Raw genomic sequence first — 18202 nt, forward strand, 5'->3', positions numbered from 1 at the left:
AAGCACTTGTCCTCCTGCTTTTCCTCCTTAGGTTATCATCAGGTAAGAGGCTGTTCTTAATGCTGTCAAAGGGTGAGAATTGTTTGGTTTGATTGGATTCTGTCACCAAAAAGAAAAAACTGAGGAAGAAAAAGAAGGAAGCAAAAAACGCCAATGCAATTCAAAGGAGACATGAACACACACCATGCATATACAAGAACAAAAAAATACAATGAAATATACAGTCAGCTATAAAATGTATACTACAGCATTATGCATTACAAGAGCCACATATCTTTTAAAGTTTCAGAATATATAATGTGCCAAAAATATGAAAGTAACTACTCATTATGCGGAATGACCAGTTTTAAAGTAATGCAAGTTATATAATATTAGATTAGAATTATTCATTAAAGTTCACATCACTTTTATATTGCCGTTGATAAAGGTGGAGCAAAATTTATTTCCTTTGTATGTTGGTGGGTAGCTTGTGAATTCCCCCCTGACGATCAGTGAGGTCTTATGATAATACACCATAGTGATTATATTCTGTATTGGTAACCTAAAAATGCAAAGTAACAAAGGTTATCAAACATATTTGGAGTCAGTACAATATTCACCTCTGAACTGTAGTATAACAAGTGTACAAAGTAGGATAAAATGAAAATACTCAAGTATACTACAAGCACCTCAAAATTGTACTTGACACAAACGTGTAGAAAATGTAGCCTACTTTCCACAACAGTCCATTACTTTAAAATGAAACATGGCACAGGACAAATCACTGAAAGATAATCTGATTTATTTCCCCAGTGGTCCTGGCTGCCACAAATTATAACAGCACAACATTGCTTCTTTCCTTGTAATAATTTTAGAAAGTGCGCATGCAAATATTGAATGTATACTAACATTTGAAATACTTTGGCACATTTCTTTCTGTTTAATACACTGACATGTACTGACTTAGACAAAACTGACCCATCTTCCTTCACACAAAATCACAAGACTGATAAGCTCCAAGAAACTAGGATGTGGTTAAGAACTGTCCTCACATAATAGTCACATCCTTTGCTGACAGCAAGAAACTCATATATGCTTTGGCTGGGTTATTGTTTTTGAATCTTTCTGGGAACACTGTTATTTACAGCAGGTTAAAACACTGCTGCAGAAATCTTAACCCGAGCCAAGAGGACAGACTGTTTCATTCCAGTTCCTAAATGTTCTCACTGGCTATACCTGTGTCTTTTAAATTGTTTTTAACATGCTTCTTTTTAGTTTCAGGCTTACTGTTTTCGTTTCCTATGAGAAACAATCATTATATGAATCTATTACTATTATTATTAGTCAGTCATAATCATGCACACATGACTAAGTAAAAGGTACAATTACTAGTGTCAGCATAAATGTTAAACCCCCAAATTGAAGGAATTCTCAGACGTGTTGACAGCACTAAATCATACATTTACATTTCATTGAATTACTAAATTAAAATCATTTTAGTCTCAGGCAAAAAAACTAAACAAAACAACAACAAAACAAAAAAATCTTACTTCCAGTCATGTGCATCTTTGGAGCCCATGTTTCTTATTAACTATCAAAAGTGTTGAAGATGAATATGTTTCAAATTAATCAGGGCTATTTGAAAATGAAGACTTATTTGATACATTATTTGACTTTGATTTGTGGAATGGTGAAAGTAACAGGAAAAAACTGCCACATATCAAATAAGTGCAGGTGAAAACTGTTACCTAGTCAGAGGACTAGGACTATTGATACTGTATGTAGATTGACAGCAATATAGTCCAGTCAGTGTGTGCAAGCACTCAAACACTGAGGACGTTGGTGTTCCCTTAGTACGGTTTTAAAATATTTTTAGAGGCTCACAAGCCTGTTCGTGTAAGGTTTACACATTGAAACCAAGTAAAATTTGTGATATTCTTTTGCAGGTGTGTATGCCCTGAGATCTGAAGAGAAATTTGTCAAGGCAGGAGACATGGTGGTGCTGCAGTGCCCTTACCCCAGCCAGGAGATAGCTCTGACCAACAACATGTCATCAGCTGATCAGAGGCAGATGGGTGTGCTGGTTCATGAGAGGAGCCTGGTGATTCTCAGTGCAACTGTAAACCATCAGGGGAATTACTTATGTTCTCTGAGGTAAACTCTAGTCAGTCAGACAACAAGCCTGAAGTTGTTTTATATCCAAATATCTTAAAATTAAGTTCAAGGTCAAAGGTCAAGGTCAAAGTGTTTGTCGTATGCACAGTTAGGAAATGTGTTTCCCTGTACAATGAAATTCTTACTTTGCTGTCCACATGAATACCACATAATACAAGTGAAATATAAAGTAGATGAGTAATAACACAAATCTAAATAGGCAGTAAATTCACAAATCTAAGGCACTTTAAAGCAGCAAGTTTAGGAAGCAAATAAAAATACAACAAGAACACAATATAATACAGAGAGAATATATGCTACATGTTTCCTTGTCATGCAGGAGAAATTTGCACTAGATATCTGTTCTGTCTGGTACAATAAAGTTAAAAGAGCAGCATTGTGTCTTTTCAAAAACCATGTCGCTGCTATTTATGATACTCTAGGGCTCACTGACATGCAGAAGGACACATTGAAATGCATGGAGGAGAAAGGTGAATTTGTGGATGCACAGGGTTTACAGCATATAAACTTTTTCTATTTTTATTTGTAAGATTACAGCACTGAATGACTTTATACATGGCAAGCTAGTAATGTCAGACAATAACCACATCCCATGTCGGGATGCCACATTTGAAGTTTGTATTTTAAGACCAAACACATCCTGATGGGTTAATAAAGCTGTCCTATTTCAGTGTGTGTGTGTGTGTGTGTGTGTGTGTGTGTGTGTGTGTGTGTGTGTGTGTGTGTGTGTGTGTTTTCCAAATGACATTGGCTCACATTCAAAGTGAGCGGTTATAATTCAAATGTAAACCGAAACTTTCGTATCTACTGTATATAAAATGTTTTCTTTGATGGCGACAGGAATGCTAGCAGCCAGTTCTGGTTCAGGCTGACAGTCTACACAGCGCAGTCCAGAGAGTATGACAAGAGGACCAAGCATCCTGTGACATGTTACACAAATGAGTCCTGCAAAATGCATTGCCCTGATGTAAATATCCCAGCTGCAAATATCCTGAATATTACAAACAATGGCTTTATATGGCACAAGGTAATTTTACACAGCAGATTCTGAGTGATTTGACTGTTGAATAAGAATCTCCATTCATGAGAGTATGAAGAGAGTCTTGCATATTGAATTGCCCTGACACAAATATCTCTACTATAAATGTTATCAGTATCAGCATTACCCCTGTTTGGCACATGGTGAAAGAGATTTGGTTCTATAAATAGGCCATAAAGCTACAAAGACATCAGGATTTACTTTTTTCAAAGCACACTATAGATTTTTGGGGAATTGGACTTTGTTTTTATGGCTGGTTTTATTTGACTTCATAACTAAAAATTCAACCTTCCATCTCACAAATAGTCAAATACTTCTCAAGTGTGGAAATGACACAGTCCAGAGAGTTTGACGAGGGGGACATGTACTCTGTGACATGTTACACACATGAGTCCTGCACAATGCATTGCCCTGATGTAAATATCCCGCCTGGAAATATCCTGAATATTACCAACAATGGCTTTATATGGCACAAGGTAATTTTACACAGCAGGCTCTGAGTGATTTGACTGTTAAATAAGAATCTCCACCATATATCATTCATTATTTCTTTTGAACAAATTTGTAATGTTGAAATGTTCATTGTACATTTGGGAATGAAATGGGGTTTTCATTCCTTTCATGATTAATTTTCCATCTTGTAGGAGGGTGAATCACTGCCAAAATCCAGTTACTTCTCAAGTGTGGAAATGACGGACCATGGTGTCTACACCTGCACCAGATCTTACCTGTATCGCGGTCAAATGTATAACATGACCTTTACAGTGGAACTTGATGTCAAGCAAAAGGGTACAAAAAAGCTTTTTCAACATTTTATAGAAGTTGCTATATTTAAAAAAAAAAACAGAAAAAAAAGTGTTTTCTTCTTTTTTTGCACAGAACCTGAAAGAACCGCAGTAATCACTTCACCACATGACAGTGATGTATTTGATGTAGATTTGGGTGAGTTTCAATCTTGTGTCATGAGTACACACACTTGGTTACACGCAAACACTATCTTTGGAAATGACTACTTTAAAATGTTGTGTATACTGCTTTTTCTAGGTTCAACAGTGGTGATAGATTGTAAGGCTGTTTTATATTCGGACTTTGATGAGATTTTCTGGCTAAGTGAGGGATCATTTGTTGAAAATAACAGCAGCTTTCTATTTTTCTACAATTTCACGCGGTAAAGACCACACACACACCCACACACACACACCACAAAGGTTGGCCACAGTGGCAAGAAAAAGTATGTGAACCTTTTGCATTAATTTGTCATAAGATGTGATCAGATCGTCATCTAAGTCAAGAGTACTGACAAATATAATGTGCCTAAAATAACAAAAAAAATTCTGATCTTTCATGTCTTTATTGAACACACTTATTCAACATTCAAAATGGTAGTGGAAAAAGTAAGTGAACCCCTGGAATTAATAACTGGTTGACACCAGTAACAGCCTCAACCAGGTGCTTCCTGTAGCTGTTGATCAGACCTGCACATCGTTCAGGAGGAATTTTAGCCCATTCTTCCTGGTAGAACAGTTTTAGATCCGTCATATTCTTTGGATGTCTCATGTGTATGGCTCTCTTCAAGCCATTCAATAGCATCTATTGGGTTGAGCTCTGGGCTCTGACTTGGCCACTCCAAAAGGCGGATTTTGTTTTTCTGAAGCCATTTGGTTGTGGACTTGCTCCAGTGTTTTGGGTCATTGTCCTGTTGCATCACCCAACTTCTACCGAGTTGTATGTAAATCAACAATTCTTGATCATAGATCCTCTGAAAGCTGTTTTTGTCGGGGCATGGCTCACATAAGCACTTTTTTTTGTGCAGAGCAAATTCAAAAGGTTCGAGTGGTTTTTAATCAGTCAAAGTAGCCACACCTCCAAACTCATTTTTTTTAAGACTCCAGGTATGCTAACACCTGACTCCAATTAGCTTTTTTGAGGTCATGAACACAAGGGTTCACATACTTTTTCCACTAGTACTGAGGTTTTTATGGTTGTTTTCAGTAAAGACATGAAAGATTCGAATTTTTTTAAAATTATTTTAGGCATATTATATTTGTCAGTACAGTTGACTTAGATGAAGATCAGATCACATTTTATGACAAACTAATGCCAAAAACCATGAAATTCCAGAGGTTCACATACTTTTTCTTGCCACTGAACGCACGCATAAAATAGTGTGTTTTTCTTAATTTTCCTCCATTAATTTATTTCATTCCCAGGAACAAACATACTGAGGAAACAAAGATGACAGCATCTCTGGTTTTCAAAATAGTGTTAGAAGAGGATCTATTAAAAAATTACACCTGCAAACTGGAATCTATTTCACAAGGCCCAAGCTTTGTTACCATCACTCTGGCTCAGAGAGGTATGCCTTGTTGTATTTTTTAATGTTCTCAACAATAATCAGTTTATTATTTTTGAATAATGAATTCATCTTTGAGTGAAAAAATGTAATATGCTGAAAAAGATGATCAAATAATTCATTCTCTCATAATTTTGACATATTTCACCCACACATTCAAGTGATCTGTCATTTTACTACAATCAGTAAGTGTTTAAATGACTGTTAAGTTTATTCACTCTACAGCTCGCCCTTCTTACATGTCACTGGCTGTTGGCATCATCAGCATCGTGGTGGTCATGACTGTGACACTAGTTTTCTATGTGAAGTTTAAAATTGAGATCACTCTGTTCCTGAGAGACACTCTTGGCTGCCAGAGAAGCTCCGCAGGTGGGAGACCTGTTTCTTTCTTTGGCTCTTTGTTTGATTCAGCTAATAATGTAAGATTAAGATGAACACATTTGGGGGGAGAGTGCAGATAATGTGACAGCAGTGACACAGCTGTTGCTGTTTGTTGTTATTTGCATAGATGGAAAACGCTACGATGCCTTTTTGCTGTATTATAAGAGCGATACAGATGCGGGACTAAATGACTGTGACAGAAAACACCTGGAGAGTGTTTTGGAAGAGTTGTACGGTTACAGTCTTTGTCTTTATGATCGTGACGTCTTACCAGGGAAAGGTATGAGTTTAACAAGTACTTTAAAGAAAACTGCCAAAAAATATTAATTTATAAATGAGTAATCAGAGCTCTGGTTGGTTACAGCTGAAGCAGAAGCAGTGTTAGACTGCATAGAGCAGAGCCGGACGGTGCTTGTGGTTCCCAGCTCTCCAGATTCCGGTCCGGGGTCTGGTCTTCTGACTGCCATCCATGCAGCCCTCGTAGAGCGACAGACTCGCTTGATTTTCATCAGAACTGAAAGAATGAAAGTGTCAACATCAGGGTCATTACCAGAGGCCCTACAACTCCTGAGCAAGGCTGGAGATTGTGTCACCTGGAAGGGCCTCAGCTCCACGCAGCCCTCCTCCTCCTTCTTCAAGAAGCTATGCTATTACCTACCTGCTCCACAGTGTGAAGAAAAATTGAGGCTTTTACCTCAGAAAATCCAGGACGTTACCTCCTGATAAAATATTTATCCAAGTCAGAATTAACAGTCAGTAGATTTATTTTATGTATTCTACATACATCATATATAAAAAGTACATTTTAGACAAAGAATTTTACTGGTACACTGAAAATGATGATCAGCAGAATATATTCTGTATTAATGAAGAATTCATACTGAGCTTAACTGATTGTTAAATATTTAACTGGTGTTTTAATTTTTCTACTTAACAGCTTATATTCTTGTCTTACCCAATATGCTTCTTTTTTCAAGTATGACAGCTGGCACGAGCAACTTTTCCTGTCAGTGGGAAAGACCAGTAATGGTTTATAAAAGTAATGTAAAATAGCTATTTGTTATTAAATTAGCCCTTTCATTATCCCTTCTGCCTGTACACTGTTAATACAAACACAATCAGAATGGTCCACGTAGTGCATTCTCATTATAATTGCATTTCTTAATGGGTCATGAATTAAAAATTATATATTTCAGTGGTATGACTGGATCTTCCTAATTCATTATGTATTATATATTCAGCTGATTTTTTTTTTGTATTAAAAACATTCCTTTCAAATTTGCCTTGGGAATCTTTAAGGTACTATTTTAACTATAGTATGTCTCCTGTTGTCAATGTAGAATTTTGTATTTTTCTGCTTCAAAGCATGACAGAGATTTTGTTTACTGTTTCCTTTCACAGGATAGTTAATTATGCCACAACACCTCTACAAAATGCTCTTCTGTTTTTCACATAGGAAGTGGCTAACAACTAACAGGAACACATAGAATTTGAGCAGTTTCTAGTGAAACTCAAACTGACAGGAAATTATGTTAACATCTACTACGACATCTATATGTCCTATGAGAATGTTGTATTGCTAGAGTTATCGCACAAGAAAAGTGTAGCAAACATTTCCGATTATATGGATGAAATACCAAAAACTCTAGATCTGGCTGTGCATGAGTAAAGATGAGGAAAAAAATGTTTAAATGTAAAGAAGACTGAAATCAGCAAATGATTTTTACAGATTTAGATAAACAAGATGCAAACTGGATACTTCCTGATTTTTTTTGTATTACCCATTTTCTTGGAGGGATGCTGCGTGGGAAACAAGCAAAAGAAAAGAACAGGTATTTATTTTAAACACAAACTGCCTTTCAGCTGTAGTATTACAGCTGAAAAACTGGATTGTGTTTAGGAAACATACACACAGTTATTAAAGATATTTCCTTTTTTTCAGACTATATAAATACAATATGACTGCACTAACTGTAAAACTCAGGTCTCCAGGAGAATACTACACATCTGCACTACAGAGCTGTGGAGGGGGAAATGTTTATGATGCCATGCATAAAATCTATGAAGGGGCACATGAAGGTGGCATGGTCCAGGACTGCAGAAGGTGAAGGAGGAACTGAAGGCCCATCCTTTGACTGTGACAAAGTGTTCTCAGCTGAAATAAAACATTCTGGGACTTACACAGACCCATCAGGGTAAATAATCATGTTTCTTATTCTTAGCATTACCTCTGCTCTATTCAGTGCTTTATTTATATTTAAAACAATGGCGTGAATCTTTTCCTTTTTTAAAATATACCTCTGCTCTATTCAGTGCTTTATTTATATTTAAAACAATGGAGTGAATCTTTTCCTTTTTTAAAATATAAGTTTACAGTATTTTCATATTTTTTATTTGCTTTAAAATAACACTTACAGGCCCATTTGTACCTTGAAACTGTTACGTTCACTAATAGTCCCCAAGAGCCGGGGTCTGTCGGAGGTTTCTTCTGTGTATAAAGGGGTTTTACCTCCCCGCTGTTGCCAAGTGCTTACTCAAAGTGGGTTTGTTGGGTTTTTCCTCTATAATAATAATAATGATAGTAAGCGCTAGACCTTATGAGGTTTCTTCTGTGTATAAAGGGGTTTTACCTCCCCGCTGTTGCCAAGTGCTTACTCAAAGTGGGTTTGTTGGGTTTTTCCTCTATAATAATAATAATGATAGTAAGCGCTAGACCTTATTTTGCAAAGTGTCCTGAGATGACTTTTGTTGTGATTAGGTGTTATACAAATAAAATTGAATAGAACTGAATTGAACTGTGTATTTTGACTAACTTAGCCCGGTCAAGTTTCTTGCTATAGCTGAGCTTTTAGCGTAACTTTACAAACACAAATTTTATTAAACCTCCCATTTTAAATGTTAACAAATAATTAATAATGATAAATTGCATTAAAAACACTCCCAGCCAACCCCAAAAGACATTTATTTAACAAACATTTAAAAACTCTGTTCATGGCTAATATACATTGCCTAAAGTCATTAGTAACAATTTTAAAAAATGTTTTCTGTATACTAAACGGTAAATTATAATATTTGTGTGTGTAGACCACGCGTGACTGAGTAAATGCTCAGATGTTTGGGTTTCTGCTGCCCAGGGGCAGCAAGTTGTTCTTCTATCTGCAGGTGGTACAGAAAGAACGTCTGGGATGTTTTCATCCTGATGAGAGCTGGGGAATGCTGGTCAATGGCGCAGGTGGGGAGATTCCCTGTCCGGGTCGCAACTGCAGTGACAACACAGATGTCAGATGGTACAAGGTGAACTACACACACAAACAGGATTATTCATTTCATAACAGAAATATCTAAATCACAGCAAAATTTCAGAGAAGTGCTTTGTTACAGGGTAACAGAGTTGTGTCTGAGCAGCGTCGGGCCTCCTGTGAACAGAACGGGCTGTTGCATCTCTGCCAAGTTGGTGAACCTGATACTGGTGTATATTTCTGTGACAGAAAAATAATTGAGCAAGGAATCATGTGGACTTTCAGGAGAGCTGTTAATATCAGAGTCATACGTAAGTGCTCTGTGTGTGTGTGTGTGTGTGTGTGTGTGTGTGTATCTGTGTGTGCAAGGAGACCTTAGAAAGTATTTTCAACTTAAAGATACCCTAGTCACTTGGTACCTGTAAAACATCTGCATGCATTGTCATGGTGTACATGCTAGCACAAGTTGATAGTCCATAATGAGGTAATTTCCCATGTCCAAATAGCACATTACAAACCAAGCTACCGTCCCAGAATTGTGGTCCCTGAAAGCAACATGGCAGAGGAGGTGGAGCTCGGTAAGTCTATTCAGATGTGCTATGGTATAATTAGTTGGAATCTACAGTTTCAAGTCTGATGAATGGTGAATTCCAAATAGCTGTCACCCAAAAGTCAGCACTGTTGTTGTTATAACCAATTTAATAACTATCAAAAAAGATTAGGGTTCTTGTTGTTAATCACTTATTGTATAGTAAGTTTTATTTTTGTTACAATACTGTATGTATTGAGTGATTTGGCTCTAGGGTGCTTTTCACTATCAAACAGCATTCTAATGATGACTTGTTGGTTATTAATGCACAAAACGTTGCTGTAATTTAAACTTCTGTATCTGAAACAGCTCTGATAAAGACATGATGTACATGAAGTCATCTTTTAGTGACTTGTTCATGCATCTTCCAAACTGTTTTGAAAACATTTGTTATGACTGTTAATAGACATTAAGGGTTAGATTTTAATGGTCATATTTTGCACTCATTCTAGGTCAGTCTCACACGCTGATGTGTAAGGTGTATTTTCCTTTTGAGATAAATGTTTCAGCAGTGGTGCGGTGGTACATGAACTATGGTGGCAACATGGAGAACATGACTCGACTCCACATGGAGAAGCCACAGTGAGTCGCTGATGTTTGCCATTGCCAGAAAGTAAAAGGCTTTCATTATGCAGTGCCAGTTGCGATTCAGATGGGCTTGTATGATAAGTTTTCATTAGGATGCAAAACAGCTGAAACTCATTCTCTGATTCAGACAGAAAACACTGATACTTGAAGAAACCGAGGTCATACAGAGTGCCATCATAAAAGAGGTGACATCACAACACTTGAACCACACATATACTTGCATCGCCAGTAATACTGTTGGAAACAGCGCAGTTACCATCAAGCTCAAGAAGAAAATTAAGGGTACTATTATTATTATTTTTCTGTCACTGCCATACTTTTTTTCCTGCTAAATGTGATCATAACATTGTTACATTACAGTTCAAATAACTCTATATGAAACATCACAATTGAATGATAACTCTGTGAACTATCTAATAAAATCAAGAGGAAAGTCTCTCCAGGTTTTGAACCAGGTGTGTTAACCACCTGAAAGGGCAGATATACACCACAGGAGTACAAGTACTGCTGTTGTTGAGCAACTGAGGCCAGTTATGGAGAAGTACTCAAATGTTTTGCTTAAGTAAAAGTAACAATATAACACCAAAATAATACTCTGTTACAAGTAAAGGTCCTGCATTCAAAATCTCACTTAAGTAGAAGTGCAAAAGTATTGATATCAGAATATATTTAAAGTATATTAAAAGTAAAAGTACTCATTATGCAGAATAGTACATTTCACATTAATATGTTAAATTATTGGATTACAGTTATCGACACATTATTGTGTACATCACAATAACGCTGCAGCTGGTAAAACGTGGGGCTCATTTTACCTTTTATGTTTATAAATTGAAGTACTGTTGGGTATTCTGTGAATTTCCCACCAGGGATCAATAAAGTCAGATAACTGTATTGTATAGTTCATTTGATTCTGAAAAGTAACTAAATGTATTTGCTTATAAAATGTAGTGCAATCAAAGTATGAAGAAGCAGAAAATGAAATTACTCAAGTAAAATACTGTATAGATATGTCAAAACTGGACTTAAGTAGAGTAAATGTGCTTAGTTACTTTCCACCACTGACTGAGGCAAGCTGTAACAATGCAACCAAAACAGCGCTGTGATCTTGCAGGCTGCCAGAACCCCTATGGAAAAATTTTAGCATCATTGCTCAAACTGAAAAAGTTCCATCCAATAAGGTCAAAAATTATATCAACCATCCACTGAAGTGAGTGGTGACCCTTTCCAATGACTCATATCAAAAGTGAGAATGATTCATTTGGTTTCATTATGTGTAGTCAACATTTAAAGTTGTACTAAAAAATATTTTATATTTATAGGGGATTAAATGACAATGTTTAATTTAATCATTGGTTTATCACTACACCCTGCAGCTCTTTGCAGCTCTACACTGCATTTTAGTGTCCAGCTAAATGTTTTGGTTTTGTAACATAATGTTACTGGCCAGTTCATTCTCAGCTCTGTTAGCAAAAAGCTCAGATACATCTACAGTACTCTACCTAGCCATCACCACATGGCATACAGGCAACGTTAGCAGCTAGCTAGTGAAGAAGTGGTGGAGGTGGAGGCAAAGTTAAATGGAGAGTCACTATTGGAATAACATTCATCAGGCTGGCACAGCCACTGCTACAAATGAATGCTAATGCTGCTTTGTCTGTCCTGGATAATACAACTTTTTGCTTACATGTCTGTCATATTGACTTTATAATGTAATAAAATGTCAATTTTGTTTACACCTTTTCTTTTCACTGCACCCGAGTCAATTACTGGCACGTTTAAGACATAACAGCTACAATCTAATAAATATATTTTGGACTTGTTTTCAGTAAAATGGCCCTCATTGGTTGGGTATCCCATTGTATCTTTGCTGGTGCTTGCTGGGCTGGGAATCGTTTTACATGTGAAATGGCTGGAACTACAGCTCATCTACAGATCCCACATCCATTGTGGAAAACGTGATAGAGGTCAGAAACAAGACACTCATACATATATACAGTACACACAATGTAAAATGAAAACCCAAAGGCAAAATGCATACCCTGGCATCCTGACCCAACAGCTGCTCCTCTTCACAGGGTGTGAAAAGATGTTAATACCCTAACCCAGTGCATGTGCTTGAAAAGTATAGCAAACACACTATATGATACTGTACTCTGCCCTCACTCTACTGCAGAAACAAAAATCTAAGTCAAAAACACATTTTAGAGACCAAGTTTCAACATTGCCTTTCATATCTACCAATACCAATCAGAAGACAAAGAGTTCGATGTGTTTCTGTCATACGTGTGGAGCCATCCATCAGCAGAGGCCGACGGATGTGTGAGCCTTTCTCCCCAGTCAGGACCCGACACTGACGAGGAAGGTAAGCCAACATGTTCAGTGCATGATATCGGTTTCTGGATTTCATTTTCATGTACCTACACTGGTGAAGTAAATTAACAGTTACTTTTATCAACAGCTTGTCTCTCCAGCATGAACCCTTTGAATACAAAGGAGGGTCAATCCACCCAGACCCCACTAGAAGTGCTGCTTCCCCGGGTGTTAGAGGAGCGGTGGGGGTATCACCTATGTCTGCTGGAGAGGGACGTGCTTCCTGGAGGAGGTCAGAGGATCAACTGTGTGTCTGTCTATGTACAGTGTGTGTTGACGACAAAGAATCCTTATTGTTTCCATTTTGTATTGCAGCATATACAAATGATGTGGTCCTTGCAATACAGAGAAGCCGAATGCTTATCTGCCTGCTGTCAGCTGACTACCTGTGCAACAGCAATGCTGTGTTTGTACTAGAATCAGGAGTCCAGGTAGGCCTGGTAGACTATGTTCAAGTTGTGTTGGAGTTATCCTAATTACAAGTTTCTCACTTGTAAAGCACATTCAACATCTAAATCACTACAACTGGGAAAGTCACATTTTGTAAAAACTTTGTTCAATCGGTATTTCGTAATACAGGAGTGCAGAAGAAAACCAGACAATTAGTTACGGATGCCTCACACCTGTCCTTCAATGTAATTAAGCCCAAATTTTTTATATATTGTTTTATATTAAGTAATTAATCATTACACAGCCAGCTCTGCATTTTATAAAACTGCCTTTATGACCTGTAGTGCTCAACAAATTAAAGACCTTTTCAAAACCGCATAGAATGCAATGCATTACCTGTTTCATAGTCATACCAGTCAAAGTGTGACAGAAAATCACTGGGGATGGGAAGGCCTAGGATTACAGTATTTATAATTACAACCATTTTTCAGTACTTCCCAGCAGATAAAATTCATTACTTTAATGAGACCAGGATCCAGTGAAGTGACATAAAATGGTTGAATCAGCAGTAACACTGTTTGCTGTGGGTCTGTCTGATGGTGCTGACTGGAATTTCACAAAAAGGACATTTTCATACATAATTTTTTAAAAATAGAACTATAGTATCCTTTTTATTGCAAGAAAATGTCTTCTGGGTTTAAAGTCCCTGCCCACACATCCTGAATGCATTTCTGAAATAACCACACTGGTTTCATTTTATTGCTCTACTGATGAAAACCAAAACCAGTGGCTGTGTGGATGGTAGGAAAATGTATCTAAAAATGAAGCATAGCAAGAGCCACAATCCAAACCACTTGTAGTCTCTGATTATAGTAAAGGTTCATGTACTGTTGAGCAGTTTGTCTCTAAAGAAAAATCAGTTTTAAATGTGTATTTTAAACCATTGTAACAGTTGACTTAGGAAAACATGACTCATGAATAAATTTCTACTTGGTATATATCTTCAGGCTTTGCTACAAAACTCTGCCCTCAAACTCCTGCTAATATGGACCAATAGAGCCTCAGCATCCCTCATCCAACCTAACCCCCCTCTGCCCACATTGGTCCAAAAGGCCTTGAAGGTGCTACCCAGTCTGGACTGGACCTCAGGCAAATCTGCTAGAGCCACCTGCAACTTCTGGAGATCTTTGAGGAGGGCCATGCCCAACTGCACAGAGAAAAACTGGTTTTCCTCAGATCATGCTAATGATCTGCCTGTTACCAGTATACAGTATATTTATTGATTTTATGATAGTCTTACTGCAATATTAATAAAAACTATACTTGGAAGCAAGCGAAAGACATGAATGAACAAATGTGTTGAGGAAATCCCCATGGTGGAAGATAAATGATAATGTGCCCTTGTATGTAAGGTAGGGTGGAAATGTGAGTCACCCGTTGAACCAAAAATGACATTTCAGTTACGGTGAAAGTGTAAAAATAATGTACTTATGAACTCTCCCTTACAAAATATAAACAGAATGGATAGCAGATAATGCTAAAATCATATGCTATTAATTAAATGATTAGCTTTATGTGACTGTACATCAGTTTAAATATGACAAGTGTATGTTAAGTTATGGGGTGCTGTTAATCTTGTACTCTTACAGCAGACATGTCCGCAATAAACATTTGACACAACACATATCACTGAAATTTTTTATTTGACTGGCTTTTAAACATATATTCAGAGGAGTTCTGTTTGATAAAACGGGTTGAAGCAATACTGCAGATAATATTGTGATTCATTCGGGAATGTCTGCACAACATTCTGATAATCTACAGTCAAATTCCATGTTTAGACTTTTGATCAAGGGGATTTTCCAAGAGAGATTCAGGCACTGGAGAAGTCACTGAGGTACCATAGTTCTATAAATAGAAGAGTCATATTTCTGACGCGTGGACCTTCTGGTGTCAAAGCAACAATGAAAAGTTTGTAAATGTGCCTACTCATTGCTAACCTATATTTTAATCAGCCAAAAACCATTTTATATGACACAAATACCAACACCCTGGTATCTGTGTCATATTAAATGACTGATAGCTGTATGATTCTGGTCCTCACACAATTGTCAAATGTGAAACTATCAAATGTGAACACAGAAATCAACAGCCAGATTCCATATTGAGTAAACAAAACTAAAAATACTGCCACAAAGATCAGACAAACATAAAAAACAAATGACTGTCTAAGAGGTGGCACAGCTGGACAAACAGCTGTACATGCTGAGAAACTAAATGAAACTAAATCCATCAGTAAATCTGGTCTTTGCCTCATTTGCACACACTGCAACACACATTAATAACACCCATACTCCCATTTGTGGATTTAAAAATAAAACATCACACTTGTATGTACACTTTTACATAAATATTAGACAAGCAACAGTGAGAGCTTTCTTGGGACCACACCTCACCAGCTTCAGATAGGTGCAACCATGTCACAATAGGGGAATGAAGGCTCTGTAATGCTATATTTTCTCATTAGCCAGCAGAAGGCAACCGTAGCAAATGTGATGCAGTTTAAACAATATTCTGGCTTATTTGCTTTTCCCATCTCTTCACTGCCACATTCACCACATCTCACTTGGTACCCTCTTCTCCTACTGTAGCTATCGTCAGACGGTAGTGGTGAGAAGCCTAAATGTCAGAGTACTATAGAAGTATCCTAAAAGGCTTAAAGTATTCTTTAATGAATGTCCACAAAGCTGAGGTCATAAAAACTGAGGCTACAGTGAGGAATCATTTGAGCCTTCAAGAAATCTGACATGGTTTAACCTGTACAAAATTATCCATTAGTGACAAATGCTGTGGTAGGCATTTACTTTTTGTCTGATTGGGCCTTCAGCTTCCTCTCCCAAAGTTTTTGATGATCAGAGAAGCCCTGCTTGCCCTTGTTGAAGGAATTGGGTCCCGCAGATGTTGGTGTCTCCCTGAAAAAGAGAGCAGATTGGTCACTTCAAACTCAAAAAATAATATGTCTGATGAGGAGGTAAGTAAAAAAAAAAAAAAAAAAACTGAATGTGAAATGTAGTAATTAATTTACAAGATTCAAAGTCTCAATGGTTTGATAAAAACTAAAGCAGAGAAGAAAATTATAAAGTAGATCATGTAAACTGTATATGTGTATACACCTGCCAATGTTCTTCATCCTCATCTTTGCTTCTGGGGGCATCTCCTCAGGTTCACTCTGGATGGCAAGAGAAACTTACAGTCAGTCTCTACATATTTGTCATTTATGCAACCATGACATTTCCATGAGCATGCAGACTTACATCGTCATCCTCATTAAAAACAGATGCCAGCCCTGCCTTTTTTGGAGGAAGTGATGGTACAGGTTCTTTGGGTTTCTGGAATAGATTGAGGACACCAGATTTAGGGAAACAAAACAAACACATCCTAGCCTAGCAACATCACACTTCTTCACTTTATAAAGTGCAAAAATAAAAGCAAAAGAGAAGCTGCAAATGCTCATTTTTTGGTAAGTTTAATGGCTTTAATGATTAATGAAGCAGTGCTATCAATTAACTCATGAACAAATCCTGTTCAACACCATTGGGTATGAGGGTAACACTCAAATACTACATTGCAACTGTTCAGGATTTTGACCTGCATCCTTTTTGGGGCCTCTCTGAGCAATGTGTTATGATAATTATATAATTTAAGCATAGACTAGTATATAAGACCATATAGAACTTTTATACTGTGAAGACACATTTAAGTTACAATACAACGATTATTACAATTAGATAAAATATAAACCTCTCCCGTTTGTTTTTCACTGAATCCGTATATATCATTACACACTTACTGTTGCTCCAAGTTTGATAGATATGGGATTCGACTTCTTCCCCATCTGACCGCTCATGCTAAAGCCTGTTTTGAGGACTTTGCAGGGCGCTGGTGGATCTGTCAAGGACTCGTCTTCATCTTCAGGTGTGAGATGCTGGGATGTACGTTTGCCTGCGGTCCCTTCTCCTCCCACAGTACTACAAGAGACAGGCTTAGTTTTGACTCTGCCTTCCTCCTCCTGCGGCCCTGCTTGAGGCAAGACAACTCAGCAAGGTGAACAACTGTTTTCTGGGAACTGGAGAATAATAATAAAAGTTACCACCTTTACCTGCGTGGCTACGTTTCTAGCCATCAACGAAAATGTAATTTAGATGCCACACTTCAATTTAACGTACTGTCCACCTGGGGACGATATATGCAGAAACTACTTATAATATCTGGGTTTGCTATAATTTAGGAGTTATTTCCTTGGAAGTTATTCTGGTCATTGTTATATGCCCGCAAGGTCTGAAAACAAATAACTCATTTATGTGGTGTTAAACTACGCTAACTAGCTTAGGTTAGCTGTTTTCATATTAGCTAGGCTGACGCAATTGTTACTGGGCTAACAAGAGGTACTTCTGCAGTCATCATTTCTTTATTTCCTGGCATAACTTTAGCAGAGTACGTCAAACAGTCCAATTTCCACAGATAAATATGCAACGTCAATACAATGGTAAGTGTTAGCATTAGCGTTAACTAGCAGCGAGTACCATTGACGTTACGTGACTTATTGAAGTTTTACAAAGGTTTCCTCTGTCTAACGCTAGTTGTGGCCAGTTTTAATGAGCAGGAAGCAAAGCAGACCAACGTTAAGTAATGCTTGTTTTCAACATATTTTAGACGACAAAATAGCTCAAATATCACCTCCGTCGTCGTCGGAGCAGTCCCTTCTCTTATGTCTGTACTCCGCCATTACTTCAGTATCAAACCTGCCAGCGGGTGTCGCTAGTCTTCAGCCCTTTGTACCAGATGATCTTTATGCGCCGCATGAAGGAAAAAAAAAACAAGAACTAATTCTACGGCGGCAAGTCAACGTTTAAAATCCAGACAGTGAGAAAGGATTTCTTACTACCAAACCTTCAACATCAGCCGTAGGAATAGATGTACACATCTAATAGACTATTGTAATACCCTAGTTAACTGGGGTGGGGGTGGCGGCTCTGAGCTGAGGAGATGATCTCTACCTTGTCTTGAAGGAAACAAAGTAATACATAAAAGCATCT

General features: G+C 37.5%; 3 protein-coding genes across 4 annotated transcripts; 2 read left to right on the forward strand and 1 right to left on the reverse strand.

Moving 5' to 3' along the window:
- Window positions 1-6: 6 nt before the first annotated feature.
- On the forward strand, window positions 7-7162 carry LOC109963180 (X-linked interleukin-1 receptor accessory protein-like 2). The gene is made up of 10 exons (XM_020605518.1): window positions 7-42; window positions 1926-2133; window positions 2995-3121; window positions 3838-3982; window positions 4073-4135; window positions 4238-4361; window positions 5404-5549; window positions 5772-5915; window positions 6055-6207; window positions 6292-7162. Exons 2-10 carry the CDS (start codon window positions 1973-1975, stop codon window positions 6648-6650), a joined length of 1422 nt encoding a protein of 473 aa, XP_020461174.1. The 5' UTR covers window positions 7-42; window positions 1926-1972; the 3' UTR covers window positions 6651-7162.
- Window positions 7163-7464: 302 nt separating this feature from the next.
- On the forward strand, window positions 7465-15368 carry LOC109964778 (interleukin-18 receptor accessory protein-like). The gene is made up of 12 exons (XM_020608335.1): window positions 7465-7759; window positions 7912-8122; window positions 9062-9221; window positions 9309-9477; window positions 9673-9744; window positions 10208-10337; window positions 10471-10625; window positions 12173-12310; window positions 12598-12708; window positions 12805-12948; window positions 13032-13147; window positions 14114-15368. The coding sequence occupies exons 1-12, from the start codon at window positions 7672-7674 to the stop codon at window positions 14387-14389; spliced, it is 1770 nt and encodes a 589-aa protein (XP_020463991.1). The 5' UTR covers window positions 7465-7671; the 3' UTR covers window positions 14390-15368.
- A 97-nt stretch (window positions 15369-15465) lies between these two features.
- On the reverse strand, window positions 15466-17950 carry pcnp (PEST proteolytic signal containing nuclear protein). Of its 2 annotated transcripts, none has more exons than XM_020608356.1 (5): window positions 17844-17950; window positions 16957-17183; window positions 16421-16495; window positions 16280-16335; window positions 15466-16078 (listed from the first exon to the last, which is right to left on the reverse strand). In XM_020608356.1, exons 1-5 carry the CDS (start codon window positions 17890-17892, stop codon window positions 15967-15969), a joined length of 519 nt encoding a protein of 172 aa, XP_020464012.1. In that variant the 5' UTR covers window positions 17893-17950; the 3' UTR covers window positions 15466-15966. The 2 variants fall into 2 exon arrangements, with proteins under 2 accessions (XP_020464012.1, XP_020464003.1); XM_020608347.1 differs by having other exon boundaries at window positions 16957-17186; window positions 17844-17949.
- Between the last annotated feature and the right edge of the window lie 252 nt (window positions 17951-18202).

The sequence above is a fragment of the Monopterus albus genome, unplaced genomic scaffold (genome assembly GCF_001952655.1).
Source record: "Monopterus albus unplaced genomic scaffold, M_albus_1.0 scaffold4.1, whole genome shotgun sequence".
NCBI classification, from domain to species: Eukaryota; Metazoa; Chordata; class Actinopteri; order Synbranchiformes; family Synbranchidae; genus Monopterus; species Monopterus albus.

Coding starts and splice junctions, on each gene's coding strand:
- LOC109963180 (XM_020605518.1), top strand. CDS start 1,973: ATGGTGGTGCTGCAGTGCCCTTACCCCAGCCAGGAGATAGCTCTGACC. Junction 5,916..6,054: donor CTGCCAGAGAAGCTCCGCAG/GTGGGAGACCTG, acceptor TTATTTGCATAG/ATGGAAAACGCTACGATGCC. Junction 6,208..6,291: donor TGACGTCTTACCAGGGAAAG/GTATGAGTTTAA, acceptor GGTTGGTTACAG/CTGAAGCAGAAGCAGTGTTA.
- LOC109964778 (XM_020608335.1), top strand. CDS start 7,672: ATGCAAACTGGATACTTCCTGATTTTTTTTGTATTACCCATTTTCTTG. Junction 12,311..12,597: donor TTGTGGAAAACGTGATAGAG/GTCAGAAACAAG, acceptor AATACCAATCAG/AAGACAAAGAGTTCGATGTG. Junction 12,709..12,804: donor ACCCGACACTGACGAGGAAG/GTAAGCCAACAT, acceptor TTTTATCAACAG/CTTGTCTCTCCAGCATGAAC.
- pcnp (XM_020608347.1), bottom strand. CDS start 17,892: ATGGCGGAGTACAGACATAAGAGAAGGGACTGCTCCGACGACGACGGA. Junction 16,496..16,956: donor CTATCAAACTTGGAGCAACA/GTAAGTGTGTAA, acceptor AATCTATTCCAG/AAACCCAAAGAACCTGTACC. Junction 16,336..16,420: donor TTTTTAATGAGGATGACGAT/GTAAGTCTGCAT, acceptor CTTGCCATCCAG/AGTGAACCTGAGGAGATGCC.